This window comes from Giraffa tippelskirchi, chromosome 8 (assembly GCF_054371585.1).
Source record: "Giraffa tippelskirchi isolate mGirTip1 chromosome 8, T2T-mGirTip1v1.2.pri, whole genome shotgun sequence".
Lineage (NCBI taxonomy): Eukaryota > Metazoa > Chordata > Mammalia > Artiodactyla > Giraffidae > Giraffa > Giraffa tippelskirchi.
The window spans coordinates 143,896,751-143,923,589 of NC_137282.1; the positions used below are offsets into that span (position 1 = coordinate 143,896,751).

The 26,839-nt window shown below is 42.3% G+C and overlaps 2 protein-coding genes, 1 long non-coding RNA gene, 1 other non-coding gene and 1 pseudogene across 6 annotated transcripts; 4 read left to right on the forward strand and 1 right to left on the reverse strand.

Annotated features, from left to right (window-relative positions):
- The first annotated feature begins 1,178 nt into the window (after positions 1-1,178).
- TRIM27 (tripartite motif containing 27) lies at positions 1,179-16,198 on the forward strand. Its single transcript, XM_081523022.1, has 8 exons — positions 1,179-1,958; positions 3,103-3,198; positions 4,722-4,952; positions 8,766-8,788; positions 10,654-10,769; positions 10,889-10,921; positions 12,929-12,955; positions 14,555-16,198. Exons 1-8 carry the CDS (start codon positions 1,539-1,541, stop codon positions 15,148-15,150), a joined length of 1,542 nt encoding a protein of 513 aa, XP_081379148.1. The 5' UTR covers positions 1,179-1,538; the 3' UTR covers positions 15,151-16,198.
- Positions 16,143-21,781, reverse strand: LOC145518487 (uncharacterized). Of its 3 annotated transcripts, none has more exons than XM_081523141.1 (3): positions 21,552-21,781; positions 20,432-20,670; positions 16,143-18,109 (listed from the first exon to the last, which is right to left on the reverse strand). In XM_081523141.1, the coding sequence occupies exons 1-3, from the start codon at positions 21,650-21,652 to the stop codon at positions 18,018-18,020; spliced, it is 432 nt and encodes a 143-aa protein (XP_081379267.1). In that variant the 5' UTR covers positions 21,653-21,781; the 3' UTR covers positions 16,143-18,017. The 3 variants fall into 3 exon arrangements, 1 of the variants encoding a protein (XP_081379267.1); XR_014062939.1 differs by lacking the exon at positions 21,552-21,781 and adding an exon at positions 20,836-20,932 and having other exon boundaries at positions 16,967-18,109; XR_014062940.1 differs by lacking the exons at positions 16,143-18,109; positions 21,552-21,781 and adding exons at positions 18,254-19,914; positions 20,836-20,932.
- On the forward strand, positions 17,173-26,748 carry LOC145518523 (uncharacterized). Its single transcript, XR_014062955.1, has 3 exons — positions 17,173-17,207; positions 24,014-24,038; positions 24,210-26,748. It is a non-coding gene; the product is annotated as an uncharacterized LOC145518523 (long non-coding RNA).
- TRNAL-CAA (transfer RNA leucine (anticodon CAA)) lies at positions 21,028-21,132 on the forward strand. Its single transcript has 2 exons — positions 21,028-21,065; positions 21,087-21,132. It is a non-coding gene; the product is annotated as a tRNA-Leu (tRNA).
- On the forward strand, positions 23,113-23,210 carry LOC145519299 (U6 spliceosomal RNA; annotated as a pseudogene).
- Positions 26,749-26,839: the final 91 nt, after the last annotated feature.

Sequence of the window (26,839 nt, forward strand, 5' to 3'; positions counted from 1 at the left end):
ACAGAGTTACTGAAGTATCTGATCTCAGTTTCTTTGAAGCATTGTGTAAATAGGTTAGAGAAAAAGAGTATAAACGGAAACTGGTGGGATAGGTCACATTCAACCAGCTACTAACTCATTTAAAAAAGATTTGTAAACTGACATTGTTGAAATCACTTAGTTCAAAATATAATAATGGAAATTAAAATAAACACAGGCAAGGCTGTCCAAATTCAATTAAATTTAGAGGATGAAGGACAATATCGAGAAAATAGCAAAGCAAAACAGGAAACACCAAAGTAGGGATGGGCGAACAACGCAAATATTTTGTAAATTTACGGGATAATGAAAACAGCCTGTGTTACCCACAGGATTACCATTCCCCCCTATACTTCGGGAAGGAGCAAGCCTGTTTCAGGTTCTATTCAATACAGCTCTATGCAGTAGGTATTTTATTATTTTAATGAGCAAGCATGTTTAAGTTCTATTCAGTACAGTTCTAGGCAGTGGGTAGTTTATCATTTTAATGGTAAACCTCCTTAGGGTTAAAAAAGCAAAAGTACGGAAGTCTCCCTCTTCGCTGGGGTATAATTACTCCCATTTCACCAGAGGAAACTGAAGCTCAGAATGGTAGACTACTTTGCTTAGGCACAGTAGGAAGTAGCAGAACTGGGCTTGCCTGTTTCTGTCACAGAAATGTTTTCATCTAATAATTAAGCCTTTCTTTTACGAAACAGAACTGCGAGCGCCTGTCAATGGGGTTGTTTGATAAAGTTCCTCACAGACTGGGTGGGGCTCAGTCGGCTACCCTCAGCCCTCTGGCCTACCGGGGAAGCCAGACGTCTCTTTTTCCCACACCAACACAAAGCTAGCTTTCTCTCGCCGCGGCAGAGGCCTGAGCACCAGAGAGGAAACCCAACAAAAGACCCGGGATCCAGGCCCAAGGCCCAAGGGTCGGCGGGGGCGCCCGGAGCGTGCAGGCAGGGGTTATCCTGCCCCCCCGCACCCCGCGGACACCGCCTGCCTCTAGGATCCATACCCAAGGAGCTTCCGCCCCCGCCCTGGCGGCGAGGCCTCCCGGGTTCCCAGCGAAAGAAACCGTCCCGGCCTTAGGCCGGGATTTCCAGCCTCACGCAGGAGGTCCGGCCCAAGCCCCGCCCCTGATCCGCCCCTTCCGCTCGCGCAGGGGTGGGGTCTGCGCCGCCGCCGGGATCCGCTCGGACGCGGCCACGTTGTCCTGAGCGTTCCGAGCGCTGGCTCCGGGAGTCCGACCGGCGGCGATCTTGCTGTCCCTTCGCATAGCCGCTGGGCTCGGTGGGGCCGAGGTGTCCCCATACTCCCTCCGCCGGGCGCAGCAGCTCAGGGAGCGGCCCGGCCACCCCGCGGTTCCAGCGCGCGGGCGCATCTGGGATCGGCCCGGGAGGCGTCGCCCTCCGTCAGCCCGGCTGGCCTTTCCGCACCGCCCAGAAACAGCGGACGGGAGGGAGCGCAGTCGAGTTGGGCTCCGCGCTGGGCTGGGCACCGGGGCCCATGCCCGTTCGCCCCCGCGGGCCCGCGCCATGGCCTCCGGGAGCGTGGCCGAGTGCCTACAGCAGGAGACCACTTGCCCCGTGTGCTTGCAGTACTTTGTGGAGCCCATGATGCTCGACTGCGGCCACAACATCTGTTGCGCCTGCCTCGCCCGCTGCTGGGGCGCGGCGGAGACCAATGTGTCGTGTCCGCAGTGCCGGGAGACCTTCCCGCAGCGGCACATGCGGCCCAACCGGCACCTGGCCAATGTGACCCAGCTGGTGAAGCAATTGCGCACCGAGCGGCCGTCGGGGCCCGGAGGCGAGATGGGCGTGTGCGAGAAACACCGCGAGCCCCTGAAGCTGTACTGCGAGGAGGACCAGATGCCCATCTGCGTGGTGTGCGACCGCTCCCGCGAGCACCGCGGCCACAGCGTGCTGCCGCTCGAGGAGGCGGTGGAGGGCTTCAAGGTGAGGGCCGGGCACGCGGGCCGGGGAGGGGCCGGAGCGCGAGTCGGACAAAGGGAGGAAAGAGCCAAAGGGGCTTCCTTTTTTCAGCCTAGAAAATGGCTGAGCCGGACGTGTGGTTCACAGCCGTCATTTCCTCTGTCCGCTCCAGAGCCTCGGCACTCAGATTTGGGAGGAAAACCTGTAGCTGGTGAGGAAGCCAGAAGTCTCCTCACCCTCATTACCTTATGTGCCTCTGTGTTTACCCTCTCACGGGCACATGATACATGACGGTCCATGGAGACCCCTCTTGACTGTACATAAGATATTTGTAAAACCACGGACGCAGCGACAAGCTTCAGAGACGCTCGCATTCCTGTTGGCTCCTAGATGACCTCAGACAAAACACAATCCGACGTTGCCTGGCTATATTGACATCAAATAGATGCCCATCACCTCTCCTTTCCCCCAGCACTTCCCTGTGCTCCCTCCTCTTCTAGAACCTCCCGGAAAAGAACAAGTTCCTTACTGCCTAAGTCATTTAACCACTGTGAGACTCATAGGAGATAAGACTTATGAAGACTGAGTGAAATAAAGTGCTGTGTGGATCCCCTTGTGAACCAACACATTGGCACAGCTCAACAATAACATGGAAATAAAGTATTAAATATAAAACAGTTGTAAGGCAACATTCAAGGTGTGCACATAATCTGTGTTTGAGGACTGCAAGAACATGCACGCAATTATGTACATGTGTAAATGCAAAATTATTCACTGAACATTTATGGTGCTTTCAAAAATATAATTTTACTCACACTGGTGATAGCACTCTAGTAGGTTGAGAAGGTGGTGTTGGCTCATGTCATACCAGGGGAAAATAGGAGAAGTTAAGTCCTTTTCTCCCTACACGTCCCTGAAAGCTCGACAACTAAAGCCTTCTAGTCCATTCACCTCTCCACTAAGCCATGTGGTATCCTTCCAAAGGCAGGTAGGTGACCCACCATTTAAGATACAAACTACCAAAGGAGAAGTGTGGTGCCACGGTGATGGCAGTGTGATCCAAAGACAGGCTCTCACCAAGAACTTGGCATCACGAATGTGGATAGGAGTCACACTGGTGCTAAGGCCTGCCTTATCTTGAACTGTACACCTGTTTTTGCTTTTTCAGGAGCAAATCCAGAACCAGCTGGACCACTTAAAAAGAGTGAAAGACTTAAAGAAGAGGCGACGAGCACAGGGAGAGCAGGCGCGAGCTGAACTCTTGGTGAGGTTCCTGGGAATTCACAGATAATATCAGTTCTTCTGGTCACTCTCTTATATTGTAAGACTTGTAAACTTCCCTTAACCTTGTACAGTCAGATCACCCAGAACTTCTAGGTATGGGTGGAACAACCTTACATGGCAGTTGGGAATTCACCTGGAGAACCAAGGGATTCCCACATTTTGAGGGGAAAAGGATGGAATAGTCGACTTTAAAACCCCTGGAGATCTGACCTAGCAAAAGTTTAATCTGCTAGCTTTGTGCAGATCAGCGTTGATCCAGGTGAAATTCTTGGGCATTGGTTAGTGGCCTTTTGTATCGTTCTGCAGACAGATGCTAACGGTGGCTTTCTATAAACTCAACTGTTGCTTCTTGCTGAAATGTTCTTTTCCTTGGCAATGATTCTATTCTGAACTTTTCTCTTTGTTCCCTTCTCCTAGTTTCCCAGGGCCTTTGTGGTAGGGATATTTGGGGGAGAGGGTGGCTGTTCTGGAAAAAATAGTCCTTTACCTTTCTGTAAAGGACTAGAGAGTAAATATTTTTGGCTTTGTGGCCCATATCTCTATCACAACCAGTCAGCTCCCTTGTCATAGTTCAAAAGCAGCTAAAGACATTTAAATGAGTGGATCTGTTTCCCAATAAAATTTTATTCCAAGGGAGTAAACATGGGAGTTTGCTGATCCTTTATTCAGAAACAAGCTTTTATGGAGTCCCTCAGTGGGACAAGTGGTGGAGAAGGAAGGACAGATAACCTTTGGCAAACAAACTGTGCCAGTAGAGAATTATGCTCAAAGCCAGTGAGACAGAAGGCCAGATAGAGGGATGGATTACATGTGAAAGGTTTAAGGAAACTAATCAAGGTTATTATGTGAGGATTGTTGTAGAAGTTTTGCTTGTATGTTCCAAACCATCCTCCACAGGGCACCCATCTGATCGTGTGACTTCTCTGACAGTCTTTCATGGCTCCCACTTGCAGTAAAGTCCTGCCAGGCTTCTTGTCTCTTACTTTATCTGCCATCTTCACGAGCACTCATGTGCTCCAGCCAGACCCCATCATTTGCCTTCCCACTCTTTGGTCCATGGCATTTCTTCTGCCTAGAAAGCTCTCCCATTCTTTGACCATAAAGTGAACTTCTAGTCATCCTTCAAGACTCTTTGTGAACACTGCTTCTGGGAACTGTATCAACTTCTACCGAATACTGTCACGCTACTTTTGCTTATCTAGCCATGATGACACTTACCACATGAACCTGACTCTCACTTGACTGAGTTCCTTGAGAGCAGAGACTGTGGCTTTTTTTTTTTTTTTTTTAAGACTGTCTTGATTATCACTGGGGTAATTCAGTTCTCTGCCATTGTATATCCAGTCAATAAAGACTGGAAAAATAAGTGAGTGAACAAGATGCTTGTTTTAGTATACTGGGATGAAATAATGAGGTCTTGGGGTAGATAGACAGGGGAGAAATGTGAAGGGCTCTAGAAGCAGCCTTTCGTCTCCTCCCTGCCCTTCCCTGTGGTCTACACAGAGCCTGACCCAGATGGAGAGGGAGAAGATTGTTTGGGAGTTTGAGCAGCTGTATCACTCCTTGAAGGAGCATGAGTATCGCCTTTTGGCCCGTCTCGAGGAACTAGACTTGGCCATCTACAACAGTATCAATGGTGCCATCACTCAGTTCTCTTGCAACATCTCCCACCTCAGCAACCTGATCGCCCAGCTGGAAGAGAAGCAGCAGCAACCCACTAGGGAGCTCCTGCAGGTAAGACTGAAAGCCCCCTGCCAAGACAGCTCCTGCTCTGCCAAGCAGTGTCCAGGGACCCCTACTCCCTTGTTGAAGCTCTGATTGTAGCAAGGGCATGTTGGAAGGGAAATGTACAATAGAGGCCCTGGTTGGCACAGCTTGGGTCAGTCAGTTGCACTGAGTCGTGGAAAGGTCGAAAGGAAGACCTAATGCTCAAACCTGTCCTGCACTGATAAGTGGTCTGATCACAGGCAAGGCTCTTGGCCTCTCTGGCCCTCAGTGAACTCAGTTACTCATGTAATGAGGAATTTGGCCCACATGTCATTTAAAGATTCTCCTCACCCCAGTATCCTATAATTGTAACATGTATGTGCGCACTACAACAACCACAAAATAACAAGTACCACAAGAAGTGGTCAGCCCCAGCAGTCTTGGGATTTAATCTTGGTTGTACGGGTGATAAAGCTGCAGTAGACCCAGTCCAGCAAGACCACAGGAAATGAGCTGATTGTTTGTCTGTTGTTTGTTCGTTCAATGCATATGAATTTTCTGTTCTGGGTCAAGCACTGGAATTAAGTCGATAAATAAGCTCTCCTGAAATTTAAATTCTGATGTCAAGGTCATATGATAAAGAAGTGAACAAACAAGTATCATCAGTGTTGCCATTAAAAAAGGGCTGATGGGTTTAGGGTCAAGAAACTATGGCCCACTACCTGTGTTTGTGTGTCCTGCGAGCTCAGTGAGCTTTTCAGTTTTGAATAGTTGGGGAAAAAAAGTCAGAAGAATGTTTGTTATTTTGTGATATGTGAAATTGCATAAAATTCAAGCTTCATTGTCCATACATTTTTATTGGAACATAGCCACGCCCATTTATTTATTTTGTATTATCTGTTGCACCAGAGTTGAGTAGTTGTGCCAGAGACTGTATGGCCTTTTTCTTAGAAAAAGTTCGCCAACTCCTACTTCAGATTAAAAAGAGAAGGCTTAATCTTGAGCCTTAATGAACACCAATATTTAATTGTCAGGGAGAGAAGGAAGAGCTTGCAGTGGGAATAGTTTACCAGAGAGGCAATATGTGATCAGGGAGGAAGAATGTTTCTGGAAGGAGGGAGTGGACAACAGAGTCTAATGCAGTTGAGGTGAAATAATATGAAGGCTGAGATCCATTTGGTTTAAAAACATGAGCATCCTTGATAAACTTTGTGTAGAGCTGCCCGAGTGGAGCAATCTGGACAGGAGCCTCGTGAGGAGAAGTTGTAGTGACAGAGTGAATGGAAGCTGCGAGAGTAAATGACTATTTCAATAAATAAGGCTATGAAAGAGATATAAAGAAAATACTTGGAGATGAGGTAGAATTGTGGGGCTTTATGGGGAGAGGATGCTTCAAGAAACCAGTTAAACATATCTTTTAAAAAAAATGTGGAGAGGAGCGTCTGTTGTAAAGATTCAGGTGAAGAAAATTTACTGAAGCTCTAAGGATGAACTCATCTCTGATGTGGTGTTTCTGAGAAGGCAGAAGGAAGGGTAACTGAAGCGTGTAGGTGGGACTTAGCTTTGAAATATCCTCTGTTGTATAAGAAGAAAGGGTGGGGACAGGTAGATGCAGCAGGTTGTGAGGTTTGGTAGCAAAAACGTCTTGGCTTCTCTCCTCTTTTGAAGTTGGAAAGCAGCACCATCTGCTGCCATTGAGCAGGGGTTAGAGAAAATAATGAGTTTGAGGATTGTGGGAAAGTTCTGAAATTATTGTTTTAGAGTATGGGAAAGCAAATTGGTTTGCAAGACGTAGTCGAGTTACTTGGTCAGTGAATGTCAGTTTATATCAGAATTTGTCTGTCCAGTTGTGTGACCTTTTCCTGTCCTGGCTTTGCTTTCTCTGATTGTGACTGTTCTGGTTCCAGGCCTACGGAAAGCTGGTAGTTGAGTTCATCCAGGATTACGGCTTTGCAAGATGTGAGGGGTTTTTTTTTGTTTGTTTTTGGCCTTGCCACACTATTTGTAAGATCTTAGTTCCTTGACCAGGGATTGAACCTGGGCCCATGGCAGTGAAAGCACAAAATCCTAACCACTGATCCGGTCAGGGAACTCCCCCTGTTCTGGCTTTTTGATTATGACAGAATATACATAACATAAATTAACCATTTTAACCATTTCAAAGTGTACAACTGGGTACATTTAGTAAACTCAGTGTTGTGCAACCATCACAGCTGTATAGTTCCAGAACACATTCATCATCTCAGAAGGAGACCTCGTACCCATTAAACAGTCACTCCTCATCCTTTTCTACCCAGTGGCAACCATGAGCTTGCTTGTTTTTTTAAGGTATTTGTGAGAATATTTCTGAACACATGGACCATGAAATCAAAACTGGATGATAAAGAAAAGTAGAGACAAAAGAGGGCAAGTTGTGGACTCCATGGGGGAGAGTGGTCATGGTAGAAGTCATTTGAAAAGTAAACTGAATCTTAATGTGGAGAACAAGAGCATTCCCACTAAGGTCAGGAACAGGGCAAGATGGCCACTACTGTCTAACTGTATTTTAACATATGAACACACACACACAGAGGAATGTTATGCAACTATAAAAAAAGAAAAAGGAAGATACCTATGATATAACTGGTAGAGAGGAGTTTCTATAATGTATTGGGAAGTGAAAAAAAATCAAAGTGCAAAATATAGATTATGTTTTTTGTGTAAGAAAGAAGAGATAATTAGAAAATACATGTATTTGCAGGTATTTGCAAGGGAAACACTGGAATGATAAACCAGATAATAATGGGGAGAATGGGATGAGAAGAGATAGGAAAAAAGGGACAGATTCTCTGACCAAGTCTCAGATTTTTTGAGCACCGAAATAATTAAGAATAGGGATGAGTTATAACCCATTGAATAAAGTAGGAATTGATGGGTCCAAGGGAAAATTCTTCCTTCCAGTAGACTGTCGACTAAGTAATGTACAAGGAATTTTGAAGCAAGAAAATGATCATTTGGCAGCTATCAGTGAAAGGAAATTTAGACAATAATTATCTACAGATGCTAAATCTGGGGGGGAGTTCGACAAGGGCTGGAATATTAATTTCAAAGTGTCACTTTGAGATTACTTTTTAATTACAAAAGGAGAAATAGTAGCTATAACATACCACCAATAAAGGGAAAGTGAATATCAAGTATCTTTAGAAGGAGACACAATGTAAGCTTGAATTTAATCATGGGGGCAATACCTGGGAAACCCAAGTGGAGAGATATTTTTAAATAATTAGCCTGTATTAAGGCAGTATCAGGGTCTTCCCTGGTAGCTCAGCGGTAAAGAATCTGCCTGCCTGTGCAGGAGACACGGGTTTGATCCCTGGGTTGGGAAGATCCCCTGGAGAAGGAAATGGCAACCCACTCCAGTACTCTTGCCTGGAGAATTCCATGGACAGGGGAGCCTGGCAGGCTATAGTCCATAGGGTCGCAAAGAGTCGGACACGACTAAAGCAACTTAGCACACACACACACACACACACACACACACACACACAATAATAGGTCAAAGAAAGCAAGCTGGGCAGGCAGGTTGGCAGTTGTGGTCCAAGAGTGAGATGCTTGAGTTAGTCAATTTGAAATCTTGAGATCTTTGACCAGTGTGCAGGAAGGGAATGCAGGAAGGTGCTGGAAGAGCAAATAGTGTGTATCCCAGTTTCCTCCGCCCAGGTTTTACACAGTGTGTGCTCCTCGTCTCCCTGGTTTCTCCCAGGAGGGCCAGCCTGTAGTTCAGTTTCTAACAAACATCTATGAGAGAAAACTGACATTATAAATGATTTCTCATGGTTTTCATTTTCCTTTCTCTTATAGGACATCGGGGACACATTGAGCAGGTACAGTTTTCTCTTTCCCCAGCGCTAAATCAAGCCTGAGTAGACCTTCCCTCATATTAGAAACTCTGGAAGGAGCCCAGAGCCTGAGGACATCTTAACAAATTTGTCACATATCCTGTCTGTCCCCGAAACTGAGTCACTAGTGTGCAAAGAACTAGATGGACTGGAGCTCTTCTCAGTAAAACTATGGAATTATTGACAAATAATGAGGGTGAGGAGTGAAGTAGGGGGCCCACTTGGGAGGGTGCTGGTAGTTTATGAGGACACTTCTATGGAGAGGGTGGAGACTCACAAGGCCTTGGGCAAAGTGCAAGAGTATTTTATAGTTTTTGTTTCAGAATCCTTTCTCTTTTGTTATCTCCGTCTTTGTTTCTGGCTCTCTTTTTTCTGTAATGGGGAAAATATAGGCTAAGAAAAGTGTGACCAGTTCAGAGTTATATAATGAGTCATGAATTACCTGGATTCTGGCTCTTGTTTTCATTATTTCTCTACTGTATCATCAGATGGACAGTGAGGAAGAGCCACCTGGAAGTTGGAACATGACCAAGCGGGAAAAACCCAGAATGGGCAAGAGGCCACGATTAAATTGTGTTTTCAGTGTTGGATGGCAAGGACAGATGGGATAGACCTTGGGGAATATAATGTTTGTTGTAGGAATGCCTACTGGGGTAAAGCCTGACTTTGAGGAAACTGAACTTTGAAGCTAAGTAAAACCCTGAAGGGTAAAAACCCTTCAGAGGAAATGCAGCTTGATTGTGTGAGAGCATTTGAGGAGGAGATGGGCTGGAAGGGCCATGTGAATAGAATTATTGATAGAGCTGAGCTTTTTGAGGGCTGCTGAGATGGGATGGTATTGAGCTGGAGCTTGTACTAGTCTCTGCCAAGTGGCCCTAACAAATACTGCCCTCACTTCCTGCTTTTACTTTTTGATGCCAGTCTAGTTCTGAACTAACAGAGAGATAGATCCTTCAGGTTCTAGCATTTGTGAACGTTAAGGTTTGGGTTTGACTGAAAAATTTTTGACTTAATTTTTGACTTACGGCTTAAACATAAGCCTTAACTAAAACATTTTGCCACCATTAAAGAAATGTGCAGATAGCTAGCCCAGGGCTGGTTTGGTAGCTCCAGTGATTATCATCAGACTCTCAGGTTTCTTTTCATTTACTCTTCTGCCATACATAAGCTACACTCCTCATTCTTACAGCCCAAGAAACTTCCTAGAATGCTAACCAGCAGGAAAGAGATAAGTCACATTGCATTCCTTTTTAAGCAGACTTCTCAAATTAGTGCGAGATACTTCTTAGCTCTCATTGACCAGAGCTTAGTCACATGGTCACATGCAGACTAGGCAGGCATGAGCCCAGTAAAATTTGGAAGGTGAGAGAAGGGATATTGGGTGTGTGATTAGCAGTCAGTGTTTGCCACAGACCCTTTGAGGGGGTTGGTGGGTAACTGGATATTGTCCAGAGAGTACCAGTCTGTCTGAAGATGTCATTGCCATATTTGGGAACCTGAGGGTTATGGGTCATTGCCTGCCATGAATATCAAGGACTTGATCATGGAATCTAGTGCTTTCTGGCAAGGTCAGGCTTATATTCAGTTTAATTCAGTGAATCTTTCTGAGGGCATATGCCATCTGAAAAGCCAGAAGCTAATGCTGTGGGAGAATATGAAGGTAAGATGACTTCCCTATTCTGGTCCAGAGGATCACAGTCTAGGAAGAGAATAGGAAAAGGGTTCTGTTGGCTGCTATTAAAGACTGTCCATCAATCCACTGACTGGCCAGTTTAGCCCAGGCTTTATCCTAGACCCTGAAAGATGTTTGGGGGGGTGAGGGATTCACTCATGGATTTTTTTAAACTTAGGGCTGAAAGAATCAGGATTCCTGAACCCTGGATCACACCTCCAGATCTGCAAGAGAAAATCCACATTTTTGCTCAGAAGTGTCTGTTCTTGACTGAGAGTCTGAAGCAGTTCACAGGTAATGTGAGAAGAGGGATCTCTGAGGGTTTATGCCCTGAATAACTGTATTGCCTGAGAGGAAGGGTTTTCCAGCTAGATAATGGAATGCAAACTGAATATCTTCTTTTCTCCCCATAGAAAAAATGCAGTCAGATATGGAGAAAATCCAAGGTAAATTTATCTACTTAATGGGCTTTTGATGTTGAAGTTTCCTGGAAAGATAAACATCTGCACCAGAGTGTGGGAAAATGGGAAATGAGTGATGTTCAGTGGCCACCTTCCCCTAATATTTCACATCTTTCTTTTGGCTTTGTTAATTTTTTCAATTAATGGCCTCTTGTTTCAATTTGAAGTCTTTTAACTAAATACACTCATTTCTCAATCTACATTAACGGAGGAGGAAAATATACAATCCAACAATTAATGCAGAATTATTTTATTTACAAATTATTTTTAATTGAGAATCAAGAGAAACTATTCTAGCTATATTCCATTTGAGCTAGTATTTGTAGTTACAATTTATCGAGTTTCTGCTGCATGTGGGCACTGGTACTGACCGGGAGGAGGAAGAATTGAGCATCACTGATTGAGGCAACACCTCGAGGGCAGGAACCTGGGTAGGAACAGGGATTCAGGAGTCTGGCTGACTGGGTCCTGGGCCCACCTCTGCCACCTGATAAGCATTCTACACTGTATCTTCCTCAAATGAAGACGATAATACCTCTTACCTCACAAGGCTGTAAGGATTAAGTTTACTTACAATTTCTGAAGCATTCTAGAATGGAGCCTTCATGTGTATTTATTAAATAAAGTGTTCTAGGTATTTAAGGGGCACTTTTCAAATACAACATCTTCTACTCATGGTAACTTATATAAGCATATAACATACGCGTGCGTGCTAAGTCGCTTCAATCATATCCGACTCTTTGTGATCCGATGGACTGTTGCCCGCCAGGCTCCTCTGTCCCTGGGGTTCTCAGGGCAAGAGTGGGTTGCTATGCCCTCCTCCAGGGGATCTTCCCCACCCAGGGATTGAACCTGCAACTCCTGCACTGCAGGTGGATTCTTTACCACTGAGCCACCAGGGAAGCCATAGCACGTATGGCTGTGTACAAAATGCTGAAATTCCTAGGCAGCCTGATAGAATCCGAAACCCTTGTATGTACGTAATCACTTTTCATATTTACTGTAAATTACTGCTGCTAAGTCGCTTCAGTCGCGTCCGACTCTGTGCGACCCCATAGACGGCAGCCCACCAGGCTCCGCTGTCCCTGGGATTCTCCAGGCAAGAACACTGGAGTGGGTTGCCATTTCCTTCTCCAGTGCATGAAAGTGAAAAGTGAAAGTGAAGTCGCTCAGTCATGTCTGACTCTTCGCAACCCCATGGCTGCAGCCTACCAGGCTCCTCCGTCCATAAGGTTTCCCAGGCAAGAGTACTGGAGTGGGTTGCCATTTCCTTCTCCAACTATAAATTACAAATCCCCATAATTTTTATAATTTCCTGTATGTGCTAAAACTTTATTTGCACGGCATCTTTTCAGATACATACATTTTCCACATCTGGCAACATAGAGTTAGGGAATGCTCACAAGCAGAACAGGAAGAAACTCCACTTAATACCAGAAGTGGTTAGCTCAGACACGACATTCCTTGATCTGACTGTTCTTTATTTTTCCTGCTCTTCTCCTGCACTTAAGCAGCCCATTGAGAAAATACCTGTGAAAATGCTTTGTCAACTGTAAATGCATTTTGCTGCAAATGGTGTAGTTTGCCCCAGCTTGGTAGTGGGTGTCACTTGAACCACACATCCCCTAGAACAGGTAGCTTATGAAAACCAAGAGTTATGTATGATGTGGACTTAGAACCATGTCTCTCCCTGCAGAGCCAGCTGACCCACTGAGGAGTGGAATCCTTAATCTTGCCTCAGTTTGACCCCATATGCTTCCAGTGTCGAGCTTGTGTTATCTTTGTGCTCAAAGTTCCCAACCCCTCTTCCCTTTGAGCTCTTGGCTGGAAGATGGGGTCTTAGGCTGTATGAAGAAATTAATGCAGGACTGACAACAGGGGTTCTAATGGAAACCATTGCTTTATGATGACTCCTAAAGCTCCTTCTGTTGGGTACTTCCTAGAAATGCTCAGATAACTTCCATAACTTCTTTTCTCTTTTGTTTTTTTCAGAATTGAGAGAGGCCCAGTTATACTCAGGTAGGTGATAGGAGACAAAACCATTTGGAAAAAGGAGTAAAAATCCTTATCAACCTAACTACTATTGTGAATGATTTTGGAAAGTGCCTTAATTTGAATCCTTTAGGTTACATTTATTTAAAGAAAAATGATAATCACAAAAAATTTGTTATTTCTATGTGTTTATAATATTTGCTTCTTAAAATGCCTCAGATCTGAAACCATGGACCTTTGAAATAGGAAATTGAATTCAGGTGCTAGGAAGGATTATAGAGTTGAAACTACGGTTTCCAAAAATTAGCGCACTGCTACTGCTAGTACACTGGTCCACTGCTGTGCCCACCCAGTCTTGGGCAGTGTGTGGTTTACAAAAAGCATCCTTCTGAAAAGATTGAGCTCGCCTCTTACTCTGAGAGCTAGGGAAAGTCTAGGAAAGGGATGGCGTCATCCCTTCTCTATGTCTCAGATCTGGAGTTGAAACTCTCCCTTCCCTTGACAATCACCTTCACCTGAGGTTCAGAGACTGGGTAAATCTACGATCTCAAACTCATCTGAGGTTTGTGTTCACATGACCACCTTCTATTTCATGGGATCTTCATGGACAAACAACATGTGTGTTAGTTGCTCAGCTGACTCTTTGCGACCCCATGGACTGGGGCTCGCTGAGCTCTTCCATCCATGGGATTCTCCAGGCAAGAATACTGGAACGAGTTGCCATTTCCTTCTTCATCATGAACAAAGGCACTCTACAAACAACGTTGTGATCCATATTTAATTCTTTCAAGATTGAATATGTTGCTTATGTCTTACATTTCCTAATATTGCACAGGGTACAGTAGAGGGAACCAAAGAGCATAAGGCACTGACCTACCCTTGGACTTAAATGTCTGGTTGGAGGTATGAGGTCTACCCATGACATGAGGGAATAAATGGGCAACTGTTGTGAACAGATTGTTGAACCAAGAACCATGCCTAGGAGGTTCTCGGTCACCTCCACCAGTTGTCATGAGCCTTTTGTGGGAGTCAGTCAGCCTACCTGAACTATGGTTCAGAGAGATAATGTTAGGGAATCTTCCTTCTGAACAAGATATGAAGAACAAGTGAGAATATGTCAGTGATTTTAAAACTGGAAACCACCACATGACTGTCAGATGCATGTGGCACTATTTAGTGTCTTTATCTGACATAATGTGAATATCCGTATGTTTCACAGCAGATCTGTTAATGTTGGTTGTAGAGTGCTACACCACACCCTGTCTATCTAAATACTGTATTCTGTGAAACTTCCAGTCCCTGAGGCTTTTGGATTAAGGGGTTGGACATACACATAAGAAAACCTTAAATTCAGCTTATAACGGATGTTGTGGTTTAAAATGTGGAAAAGCAAGTGGAGGTAAAAATTTCAGTACTTCCAATATATCCTAGCTAAACGAGATAACTAGCTAATCCAAACAGTAATTTTTGGAATGTCAGCTTCAGGGTAGACTTGAATGTATAAAATGAATGTGTCTTGGCTGGAGAGCTCTTACTCTCTTCTCAGGGATAGGAGAAAAGCTGGGTATTCAGAGTGGGCTGTCCTGGTGCTTGGCTAATCCTCCTCTGCCCTGTGTTTCTCTGCAGTGGATGTGACTCTGGACCCAGACACGGCCTACCCCAGCCTGATCCTCTCTGATAACCTGCGGCAAGTGCGGTACAGTTACCTCCAGCAGGACCTGCCCGACAACCCTGAGCGGTTCAATCTATTTCCCTGTGTCTTGGGCTCTCCATGCTTCATCGCTGGGAGACACTATTGGGAGGTAGAGGTGGGCGATAAAGCCAAGTGGACCATAGGTGTCTGTGAAGACTCAGTGTGCAGAAAAGGCGGGGTAACCTCGGCCCCCCAGAATGGATTCTGGGCAGTGTCCTTGTGGTATGGGAAAGAATACTGGGCTCTCACCTCCCCAATGACTGCCCTCCCCCTGCGGACCCCTCTCCAACGGGTGGGGATTTTCTTGGACTATGATGCTGGCGAGGTCTCCTTCTACAACGTGACAGAGAGGTGTCACACCTTTACCTTCTCTCATGCTACCTTCTGTGGGCCTGTCCGGCCCTACTTCAGTCTGAGTTACTCTGGAGGGAAGAGCGCAGCTCCTCTGATCATCTGCCCCATGAGTGGCATCGATGGGTTTTCTGGCCATGTTGGGAATCATGGTCATTCCATGGAGACCTCCCCTTGAGGAGGTGAACTCAGGCCAGAAGGGCTGCTGGCCGTACTCCCACCCCAGGCATGAGGCATCTTGTTGCCTTGCCACTTCCTGCCCATCACAGCTGGATGTTCTTACCACTTTCTGTGCCCTGCAGTGCAAGACGGGATGTCTGTGTTCTCTGCCATCCCCTCCCTTCCCATGAAAATTGTGAGATGTAGTAAGTTATCGAGATTGTCCAGAAATAAAAACCAGATGTCCACCTCCAGTGTTCCACACTTCTTGGTCTTACACATTACTGGAGGGGATAAAGAATATGGATAATCTTGGGTTAGGAGAGCCATTCAAGATACTTCCACCTGGGCTCAGCCCCATGTAGTGATCATGGGTATTTGCTGTCATTTCTGAACCAGGGCTTCTTTCTGAGAACCCACAGCTGGACTATAAAGTTCTGTCAGCATGGATCCCTTTGTCCCAGTTTTTCCTTTTGGGATTAGTACCTCTACCCCTGATTCTCAGTCTGCTGTAGTTTTATTAACTCCATTAAAGAGGCCTGTATGTGTTTTGATTAGTTACAGTTATTTTACAGTAATGGTGGGAAATAGCCCCACCTCTGTTATGAGATAATGTTCTAATCAATGTGCTCTTTGCCTCGATCTTTTTGAGGGCTTTGTCAGCTCCCTTCATTCTAATGCAAAGTGTATCCTGGTCCTGGTTGCACATCATCCGGGATTATTTTCTGCTCAGCACCACTCATTGTACCTCCCCTCCCACTTCCATTTGTGGACTGATGGTCAGTCATACCCTATCCCTGGAAGGATGCTGGGGCAATATTCCAGGGGATTCATTGACTTGTCTCCATTTCTCCCTTCTATTTCGAAGGAAGGGGGAGTTTACCTTTCCATTGTGTGTACCATCAAGGGGCTATTCCATCCCCATGGCCATTGGATCACGAGGCATTGTGAGGTCAGAAGGCCAAGGCAGATCACTTAGCGCTAGCCCCCATGATGGTTCTTAGTCTTCTCTTTCTTTGGGTACATGCTCCTCTGTTTAAAAATAAAGTGAGTATGGATGTTGTTTACACTGTTCTTGTTTTCTGGGTCTTGGTAGGATTGGGTTCACAGATACTGGAGGAGGAGAGGCATGGTTAATGGTGTTGATTTCCTCTATGGGTTGAGAATCTCATTCTGGTCAATATTTTACTTTCAACTGGATGATAAAACAGTACCATGTCACTACTTTCTATTCGTGCTTGGAAAGTAGTGTTGGACTTCCACAGCCTACAGCTTTGTATTGGCTAATCCTGTCACTTCTCTGGGAAAGTGTTCTCTCAAGTCCTTATTATAACTGACAGTGGGGTATGCAGCAATGCTTGGTATAGATCACAGCGCCCAGAGCGTGCTTCCCACCTCAGAAGCAGCAGCCTAAGCCCTTAGGGTCATGGAGGGAGGTCACCACATTTTAAGGAGGAAAAAGACTGAGAGGACAGCTCTTTTCCAGGAGGTTTTCTGCTTTTTGGACATGACCTCAAGCCGACAAGATTTTGTGATCTTAGTCTTATACCCAACATTGTGGTTCATGGCTGAAGATCATGCATTGGTGATATGTCCTGATTCATTTATTTATTCAAAAGGTTTTAAGAGAAATAACCAGGAGCTAAAGAGAGGGGCTTCCATGAGGCTAGGTTAGCTTTTGCTGAATAGTCTCAATAGATACAAATGCATGTGTTAACATATATATTATTATGTATGTAAAATACTACTACACAGATATAGAGCAGTGCTTAACACATAGTATGAAGTGCTTTGTGTACAATGGCTTATTTAATGCTCTTAACAACCCTACAAGATAAAGTGGGTACTGTTGCCTTTATTTTACACAAGAAAATTGAAGCATAGAGAGGGTAGTGATTTATCCAAGGTGCACAGCTAGGAAGCAACAGGGCCAGGATTCAGACCGAGGTGAAATACATGTCCACATACATCATATCCTGCCTCACAATATCTATGGATTATGCTTTTCTGCATGGAAAGGTAGAGACTGAGGCCTTGGGGTGCCAGTCTGTTGACCTGGGATACCTGCCTTTAACAGTAAGTCTGTCTACTCTAGACTCAAGAATTCACAACTGGAAAACTGGGTGAAGAGACCCAGTCAGAATCACATTTCAGTTTCACTTAATATAGTCCACTGGGACAAGGAGGAAGAATAAGAGCCCAAAAAGAGGGCACCTTGCTTGGTACCAGTCCCAAGAAAATGTGCCCCTAGGAAAGACTCCCTGATCCTTGTTGCTGGACTGATGGAGCTGTCTCCAGGCTAACAAAAGGTCTCACATTGGGTCTGCTTTATCTCCAGTAGACTCAGTGCTAATAGGAGCAGCATCTTAATGAATTTTTATTAACAGCAGCAGCTGGAGCAGTGGTAAGCAACCTCTTTGGTTCAACAAAGCTACTTCCAATTTGAACTGGGATATACTACAAGACTGAATCTTACTAACAATGCTGAATGGGAAAAAGTCTAAAAAATGTATACTTTACAATACCCTTTCTATGCTATGGACAAAAGGTTTGTGGTTAGCCAGGGGGCCACGTGGAGGATAGGGTAGAGAAGGAGGGTGTGAATTGACGTGTTTTGTACTGTTTATCTTACGATTCTTATGGGTGGTGGGATTAGAGGTATTAAAAACAAATTTTTTTAACCTGTCATTTTGAATGAAGTTAAATGAACTTTGCAAATGATCTGCAGAAAGGTAAGCATTTGGATTCATCAGGTCACAATATGGACCCCTTTAGGCAAACATGGGGTCCAGTTCTTTTGGCTCCTCTCTGGTCCTTTCCTCAGAACATTTGAAGTTGTTAATTACATATTCGTACTTCAACCACTCATTCTGTGTTTTTGTTGCCTCAGGAAAATTGTTTGTCTTCAGCTGCTCTTGTTTTTTCTGATACTGACCTGGTGGGTACAGAAGAGCATCTTCCCCAAGAGCAGACAAAGCCTAGAAGGGAAAGTTTCAGAGAATGAAAGGGAACTGCCATCTAGGATATGCAGTTGACAAGATGAGAGAATGCACGTGACAGCTGCCTTAAAGGCAACACTTAAAGGCACTAAGAAAGTAAGAGCAAGAGCTAGCATATAGTAAATAGATCCATTTGCTAACATCTTCATTAGTGATCCTGACCAAAGTATGGATGGAAATCACACATCTCCCAGCAAAATAAAACGAGGAAGATTCTTAGTGTACCAGTGATTTGTGGGTTGCTTCTTCACAAATGCATGACAACAATTCATTGATTGAAAAAAAAGTTAAACAGTGTTAGGTTCCCCAGATGAACTTGACTGTTGAGAATACAAGAGAACCTGACTCTGTCCTTGGAAAAATTAATAAAGTCAATTAAGAAGAGAAAAAAAAGAACATGAAATAGTGGGATTAGGCAAAAGACCACTTGTGGATAAGTGAAACACTGCGTGCTTTCAGGAGACTTCAGTGCCGACCATGGTGGTCAGAAGAAACTGAAAGCCTAGATCTGCATTTCTTCCTTAGTGCACTTTTTCTTGAGGTTGAGAGGTTAGTACAAACTAACATGGCCCTGCAATAAATTTTGACTTGATTATGCAATTAAATCACTACACTCTTGCACCTCCTTTAACCCAGTAATTTCTTTGTGAAGTCTTTGCAAAGAATAATGAGAAAGTTCAGTCAAACCAGTGTAGATTATTCTAGGGGAACTGACTTTGCTAGAATATTAATAAAGCATTAATAGATTCCACATTGTGCAAACAATACTTAAATATGACAGTATTGCCCCAAGTACATTTCCACATAAAACAGTCAAGAGATTAATTTCAAGGTTGGAAATTAAATCCTGTTTTTTAAATTGGTATAAACAAACAGTCATCTTTTTTTTAGTCTGCTCCACTCTTTAAAATTTTTTTTGTTGAGCCCCAAGGCATGTGGGATCTTAGTTCCCTTGTCAGGGATGGAACCTGTACCCTACGCAGTAGAAGCACAGAGTCTTAACTACTAGACCACTAGGGAAGCCCCACCCTTTTAAATTTTGAGGCCTTTCAAAATCCTTCATGCAGATGTTTTCAAAAAGTGTACATTGGCCTCTGGGAAGTCCTGTCGCACAATAAATATTGTTAATAAATTGTAAAATTGTTTACATATTTAATTATACCTTACCTATTCCAGAAAGTACTTCAAATCATTTAAAGCATAAAATCAAAATAACAGGAGTTTAATATTCCATAAAGGAAGAAAGAGATGGAACTAAAAAGTGACCAGGAATAAAAGTAAATGTTAGCATGGTAACATTATAAGGACATTAAATGTGGGCCACAGTTTGGTTTTTAAAGATTGACATGAGAACCTTGTAAAATTTATAGCTCACTATCAAATTAGAGTTTTATATCTATAGTTTCTATACATGGAAAGTAGTGTTTAAGGGACTTAATAGGATTCTTGTTAGTAAAAGGAATTTCTTCTTAGGTTCTTAGTAAATAAAGACTATCAGAAGGGTTTATTTTTCATAAAATGAGTTTCACAAATCAAGGAAGGATGAACACCTCAAAGGTTGGGTAAGCAATTTACAGAAGAATATAAAAATCCTTGAAACATGAATATTGAACCTCACTAATAAAACTGTCACCCAGCAAAATGTTTTGTTGTTAACCGTTTAATCATAGTATTCTGTTGGTCATCTTTGGGTTACCTTCTGCAATGTGGGAGACTAGGGTTCTATCCCTGGGTGGAGAAGATCCTCTGGAGAAAGAAATTGCAGCCCACTTCAGTATTCTTGCCTGAAAAACCATGGACAGAGGAGCCTGGCGGGCTACAGTCCATGCGGTCGCAAAGAATCAGACATGACTGTAAATTGCTTCAAAATTTTGGGGAGGTAGGTGGGCAGTGTGTATTAAAAGCTTTTAAAACTGGATAAACTTTAAGAATGGATATATGTATATATATGTAACTGAATCACTGAGTTGTACACCTGAAACTAACAAAACATTATAAATCAACTATACTCCAATATAAAGTTAAGTTAAACTGGATAAAGATCTAGTGATTCCACTTGTAGAATTTAAGGTAATAATTATGGACATCTGAAAATATTCAGCTTTCAGCCTAGTTGGAAGAATAATTTCTTACTGTTTACCCTTCAAGTTTTCATTAAAATATGTGACCTTCCAGACTCAAAGCTCATATTACTTTGCACAAAGCTGAGGAAGAGCTGGAAAAGTCTGAGTCAGAAAGTGTGGTACGTCCCCTTATTTTCACCCTGCCATCCCTCTTAAAAATCGCCATTTTATCTACTACCTGGCAATGGACGCCATGGAGACTTTGAATCAGGAATATCTGAGTGACCAGGAAGGTCGAGAAGCAAGCGTGTCACTGAGTTTCTCTGGACCTGGAACAGGTCAAGCTCTTGCGTAGAAACTGGCCTCATGAAGTCTTGCATCGGCGGGAGTTGTCGCCCTACGAGGACTTTACAAGGCTGTTCCTCGGTCGTCACTTTCAGAGCCCAAAACAAACACTTCTTCAGTGGCAAGGCAGATCTGGGGACGAAAAGGAATGAAACAGAGACAATAAAATGGTCTATGCCATAGACTCTGGGGCTTTTGTTGGGTTTTTGTTGTTCCTCACTGTCTTCAAAAATAAACAAGCCTGGGTCAAAAACCACGCTCGAGATTTCGGTAAAGATGAGAGGCTGGAAAACCCACCAAGCGACTTGGGCTAAACGTCTTTCGGTTCTTTCTTTCCTTCCGTCCAGAAACATAAGCTGTTTTCCTTTTCAAGCCACGGGTGGCCTTTTATTCTGGACCCGGAAGTTAACGTCTTCCTAGACTATACGTCACAGAGACGCTGATCTTTGTATCTATTTTAGTGGAAAATCTGTCTGCTTTTCCCGAGGTGTCAGGATGGCCGAGTGGTCTAAGGCGCCAGACTCAAGCGAAGCTTCCCCGCCTGGGGATTCTGGTCTCCGTATGGAGGCGTGGGTTCGAATCCCACTTCTGACACATCCTTTTTTTTCCCCATTCCCCGAATTTCTAAAACAAAATATGTTGAGAAGAGCAATATGCATATGCAATTTACCAACACACAGTCTTAAAAGCGGACTTTAAAAAATTTCTCACAGGGACTGCTAACGAAAATAGTAAAAGCTGAAACATCGCGATATTTTTGGAAGTCATGAGATTTGGGGCGAACGATTAATAACGACGGGAGAGTACTAGAGGTTGGTTTTTCTGAGACAGCGAGAGGAAATGTTAAAAGATCGAGTTTTGGAACTCAGATAGTTCCCTTCCCCTTGGTGCTGGAGGAGAAAGTGGGCGTGGTCCGGTGCCCCGCCTGCTTCTCTTGGCTGCTCTTCCGCTTCTTCCCAGACAGAGGCCCTGCCCTGAATACTTCCTGCAGCACTCCTGCCAAGCCCACTTACCTGTGGATCACGGTAGTGCTCGTGAGTGTGCTCAGTTGTTCAGTCGTGTCCAGCTCTTTGGGACCCCATGGACTGCAGCCCTGCAGGCTCCTTGTGTCCATAGTGTTTTCCAGGCAAGAATACTGGAGCGGGTTGCTATTCCAGGGGATCTTCCCCACCCAGGGGTGGAATCCGCGTCACTTGAGTTTCCTACAGTCACAGGAGGATTCTTTACCACTGCACACTGCTGTCTGCAAAGATATTTTATATAGATGTTTAATATAGATCGATTGGATTTTTATTGATTTTAATATAGATCTATGGATCTATATTATTTATAAGAAATTGAAGGATATATAGATTTATGGATTTTATGGATCTATAAATCTTATATAAATATATATAAATTTATGGATTTTAATATAGATCTATTTATTTTATATTGAACATAGTCTCTCCATGTTCAAAAGTCATGAACTGGTTCTCAAACATTTCCTTTGTAAATTAGGCACAATCACACCCTCGCTGGCATCTAATAATTACTGTTTTGTTTCCTAGTCAAAATTGAGTGCCGTTTTAACTCCTGAATAAAATATGAAAGTTATACCTTCCTCCTCCTCCAAATCTAATCACCAACAATATTTTATTATATTTTATACACTCCTGTTTTCTCTGCATTCATGTATATATAATATATAAATATTTTATTTGTTTTTACAGAAATGCAGTCATATGAAGTATTCTCTGACTTTTTTTTTTAACCTAATGTATCTTGGGCTCTTTCCGTGTAAACACAATCTTTTTCCTTAGAAATGAAATGTTGCAAATCAGTCCACATGATAGATATATCCTATTTCATTTATCCACTTTTTTTTCCACTAGACATTTAGGGTATTTTTAATCACCATTCTTCCAATGAGTATATCATGAGTGCTTTTTATGTACCAAGGAATGCAGTTCTGGAGCCATGGCAGTAAAAGGATAAAAATAAAATGGAATAGGATAGAATTAAAATTTAATTTTTTTTAACTAGTAAAATAAATTTCTACCCTATGTTGCTTATATTCCAGTCAAATGACTGATTCTGCTTCAGGAACTCCATATTCCAGGATTTCCTTATCTCTCAGGAGAAGAATATACATATTCCCGATCCCAAGACTAATGCCAGCTATTGAAGATTCATATATGAATGGCAATGTATTTCTGTCATTATGACCACTCATGACTCTACTTGTTTGATCATTGATTTTTATCCTGAAATAGTCAAAATGTAAGAGACTGGGCGGGTGAAAAGAAAGCTGGTTTATTTGAAAATTAAAGCCTGTAGATATTTGAAAACTTTGAAACTCAGAAGATAGGTGAAATATTAGAAGTATTCATTTACTCTGAGACTTCCCTTGTAAAAATAGTTGTTTGTATTACTCATGATTCCCTGCTTTCTGTTTCAGAAAAAGATGCTCGTTATATCCAAAAAGTTTATAAAACACATGATTGTGTACTAGCTAAAAATTGTTTGCAATGTAATCAGGAATGAGTGCCTGACTTGTTTGGCTTTTAAAATGTGAATAAATAATGCAGAATATTGCTCGCCTTGGCAGCACACATACTAAAAGTTGGAAATGATTAGCGTGGCTCTTGCTCAAGGATGACACGCAAATTTGTGAAGCATTCCGTAATTTGACAAGAAATTAAAAGTTAAAGTATCAATAAGTGAAAGTTTGACTAAGCTATTCTTAGAATGATAAACTTCATCCTAGTAACTGATTTCATATGATCGACCTAACCAATTTTGACTAGCATAATGCAAGTCTAAGATTTTTAAAGTGAAGTTAAAAATTCAACTAAATTATGGATAACTCTAGCTGAAATAAGAAAAGATATTTTTAAAAAATGTGGAATACCCAATATAGAAAGTAGGTCCAAAGGTGACCAAACTATAACCACTACAACACAGGCCTATTGATGAGTGGATATACAGTTGTCTCTTTGTATCCATGGTTTTCCAGGACCACCAGCAGATGCCAAAATCCATGGATACTTGAGTCTCATATAAAGTGGCATAGTTATTCACTTATAGCCTATACACATTCTCTTGTATACTTTTAAATCATCTCTTGATTAAATACCTAGTACAGTATAAATGCTATGTAAATAGTTGGTGGTGCATGGTAAATTCAAGTTTTCCTGTTTGGAACTTTTTGGAATATTTTTTATGACTATTTTTTATATGGAGTTGTTATAATCCATGGCTGCAGAACCTGCAGATATGGAGGTCTGACTTTAAATGAGATGAGTGTGGTCTACCGTCAGAGGGTTCCTAGGAAAGCCATAGTACAAGTCTGATTTCTCTATGAAATTTACTAGAGAAGTCAGTTAACTCATCAGCTCTAGTATTCTTCAATTTCTTATAAATGATATAAAAAGGTAGCACTTGAAATGACAGTATTCCTATTTTAACCCAACTTCATACATTTTTATTATAGATATCTCCATTTCATGGAACATGAGGTGAGAAGCAAACTGTATTTCATCACTTAAAATATCATGCCCTTCTTCAATATGATAAAGAACATTTATGGAAACAACTACAGCTAACATCATTCTCAAGCAATTAGACCAGAAAAATAATCAAAGTCATTCAAATGGAAAAAATAGAAGTAATACTGTCTCTATTTACAGATGGAAATATCATGACATGATCATAAGAAAATTTCTACAACTGATAGATGAATTCAGCAAAGTTGCAGAGCATAAAGTCAACATACAAAGTCAGTTGTGTTTCTATATCAGCAATGAACAAACCGAAAAGAAAATTATGAAAGCGACTTCAATTATAATAGCACATGAGGAATAAAATACCCACGAATGGATTTAACCAATGAAATGAAAGACTTGTACACTGAAATCTACAAAACATTGCTGACAGAAATTAAGGAAGACTCAAATAAGTGGAAAGAGATTCCGTTCCTAAGTAGGAAGACTTAATACTGTTAAGATGTTAATACTATCCAAAGGGATCTACAGATTCAATTTCATCTCTATCAAAATTCCAACAACTTTTTTTTACAGAAAAGAAAAAGCCATTCTTCAAATTCATACCAAATTGCAACATGAACAAACAAAAATTTTGAAAAAGAAGAACAAAGGCAGAGAACTCAGACTTCCTCAATTCAAAACTTAGTATAAAGCTATAGTAACCAACATGATATGGTAGTGGCATAAAGACAGACATATAATGCAATTGAGAATCCAGAAATCAACCCATACATTTATAGCCAACTAATTCTTTAACGACTATTTATTTATTTATTGTAAAAAAAAGTCTTAACTGTTGTAAATGTACTGTTCAGTAGTTTTAGGAATATTCATATTGCTGTGGAACAGATCTCTAGAACCCTTATCTTGCAAAATTGAAATTCTGTATCCATTAAACAACTGTCATTTTTACCTCCCTCCCATAAAATGGTAATCACCATTCTACTTGTTTCTATGAATTTGATTATTTCATATACTCTATGATGGAATAGGATTTAAGTTTTTAAGGCTGCACAAGAAAATTTGAACATAACATAGTCCCTGTCTGACAGGGCCCTCTTTAATGTACAAAGTGCATCTGTACAAAGATAGGAATGTCTGTTTGACCATGCCAGCGGTGTAATTCCTTAAAGGATAATATTGTTTTCCTAATTCTGTGAGGGGTAATGGTGACCTGCTGTTTCCTTCAAACACGTAGATCTGGACTATGTATCTTTGGTGAACTAAAGAGCCTCTTGATGAAAGTGAAAGAGGAGAGTGAAAAAGTTGGCTTAAAACTCAACATTCAGAAAACTAAGATCATGGCATCTGGCCCCACCACTTCATGGCAAATAGATGGGGAAACAGTGGAAACAGTGACAGACTTTTATTTTGGGGGGCTCCAGAATCACTGCAGATGGTGACTGCAGCCATGAAATTAAAAGACACTTGCTCCTTGGAAGAAAAATTATGACCAACCTAGACAACTTATTAAAAAGCAGAGACATGACTTCGCCAACAAAGGTCCGTCTGGTCAAAGCTATGGTTTTCCCAGTAGTCATGTATGGATGTGAGAGTTGGACTATAAAGAAAGCTGAGCACTGAAGAATTGATGCTTTTGAACTGTGGTGTTGGAGAAGACTCTCAAGAGTCCCTTGGACAATGAGGAGATCCGTCTAGTCCATCCTAAAGGAAATCAGTCCTGAATATTCATTGGAAGGACTGATGCTGAAGCTGAAACTCCAATACTTTGACCACCTGATGCGAAAAACTGTCTCATTTGAAAAGACCCTGATGCTGGGAAAGATTGAAGGTGGGAGGAGAAGGGGATGACAGAGGATGAGATGGTTGGATGGCATCACCAACTTGATGAACATGAATTTGAGTCAACTCTGGGAATTGGTGATGGACAGGGAAGCCTGGTGTGCTGCCGTCCATGGGGGTCGCAAAGAGTTGAACACAACTGAGCGACTGAATTGAACTGAACTGAACACTTGTGTCAGTGGAATCATACAATATTTGTCTTTTTGTGACTGGCTTACTTCACTTAGAATAATGTCCTCAAGGTCTATTTCTTTAGTTTATTTAAGACAATAATATTCCATGGTATATACCACATTTTATTCATCCATTTATCCTTCTAAGGATATTTAGGTTCATTCTACCTCTTGGCTATTGTGAATAATGCTGCTATGAACATGGGTGCAAATATCTCTTTGAGACTCTACTTTCAAATCTTTTGAGTATGTCCCCAGAAGTCATAGTTGTGTTTTTAAATTATTTGAAGACCTTCCCTGCTGTTCAGTTCCATTTGTGGCATTTGCACACTTGCTAAAAACTAAAGGTCTCATGACTACATAGAAGTTGCTCCAGAGGACAGTTCAAATGGAATAAAAGCGTTTGGTGGCTTCTGCCTTTATGCTTTTCTAAGGGGAGAAGGTAGAGACAGTTATGTTTATGGTAGCTAATGAAAATCTGGAGAACATCTATGTCAAACCATTCAGAGCTACAATTATAGAAATCCTAGTCAGATATTTGTTTCCAGAAATTTAACTCGCCATTTCCCCATTTAGTTGATTTTTTAAGTGATCCCTCCCCCCTCAAAAGTTAAGTATTTCAGCTTTGTAAAGACCAAGTGCCTTCATAGTCTCAGCGAGTTAGAACTATTATTCCTTAAGAGAGGAATAATAAAATTCTGTCTAAAGAAGCCCCCATCCCTAATTTTTTATTTCAGCCTATAAATTATTTCTTTCATAGGACGTGAAACAAGTTTTAGTTATTTTGTTTCTGTGTTT

Bases quoted from the DNA above. Each gene is read 5' to 3' on its own strand.
- LOC145518487 (XM_081523141.1), bottom strand. From the start codon at position 21,652: ATGGACACAAGGAGCCTGCAGGGCTGCAGTCCATGGGGTCCCAAAGAG. The intron at 20,671-21,551 runs GTAAGTGGGCTT...TTTCGTCCCCAG, and splicing joins AGCACTACCGTGATCCACAG to ATCTGCCTTGCCACTGAAGA. The intron at 18,110-20,431 runs GTAGTAGATAAA...TTTCCCTTCTAG, and splicing joins TCCATGGCGTCCATTGCCAG to GCTTTGTCTGCTCTTGGGGA.
- TRIM27 (XM_081523022.1), top strand. From the start codon at position 1,539: ATGGCCTCCGGGAGCGTGGCCGAGTGCCTACAGCAGGAGACCACTTGC. The intron at 1,959-3,102 runs GTGAGGGCCGGG...TTGCTTTTTCAG, and splicing joins AGGCGGTGGAGGGCTTCAAG to GAGCAAATCCAGAACCAGCT. The intron at 10,922-12,928 runs GTAAATTTATCT...TGTTTTTTTCAG, and splicing joins AGATATGGAGAAAATCCAAG to AATTGAGAGAGGCCCAGTTA.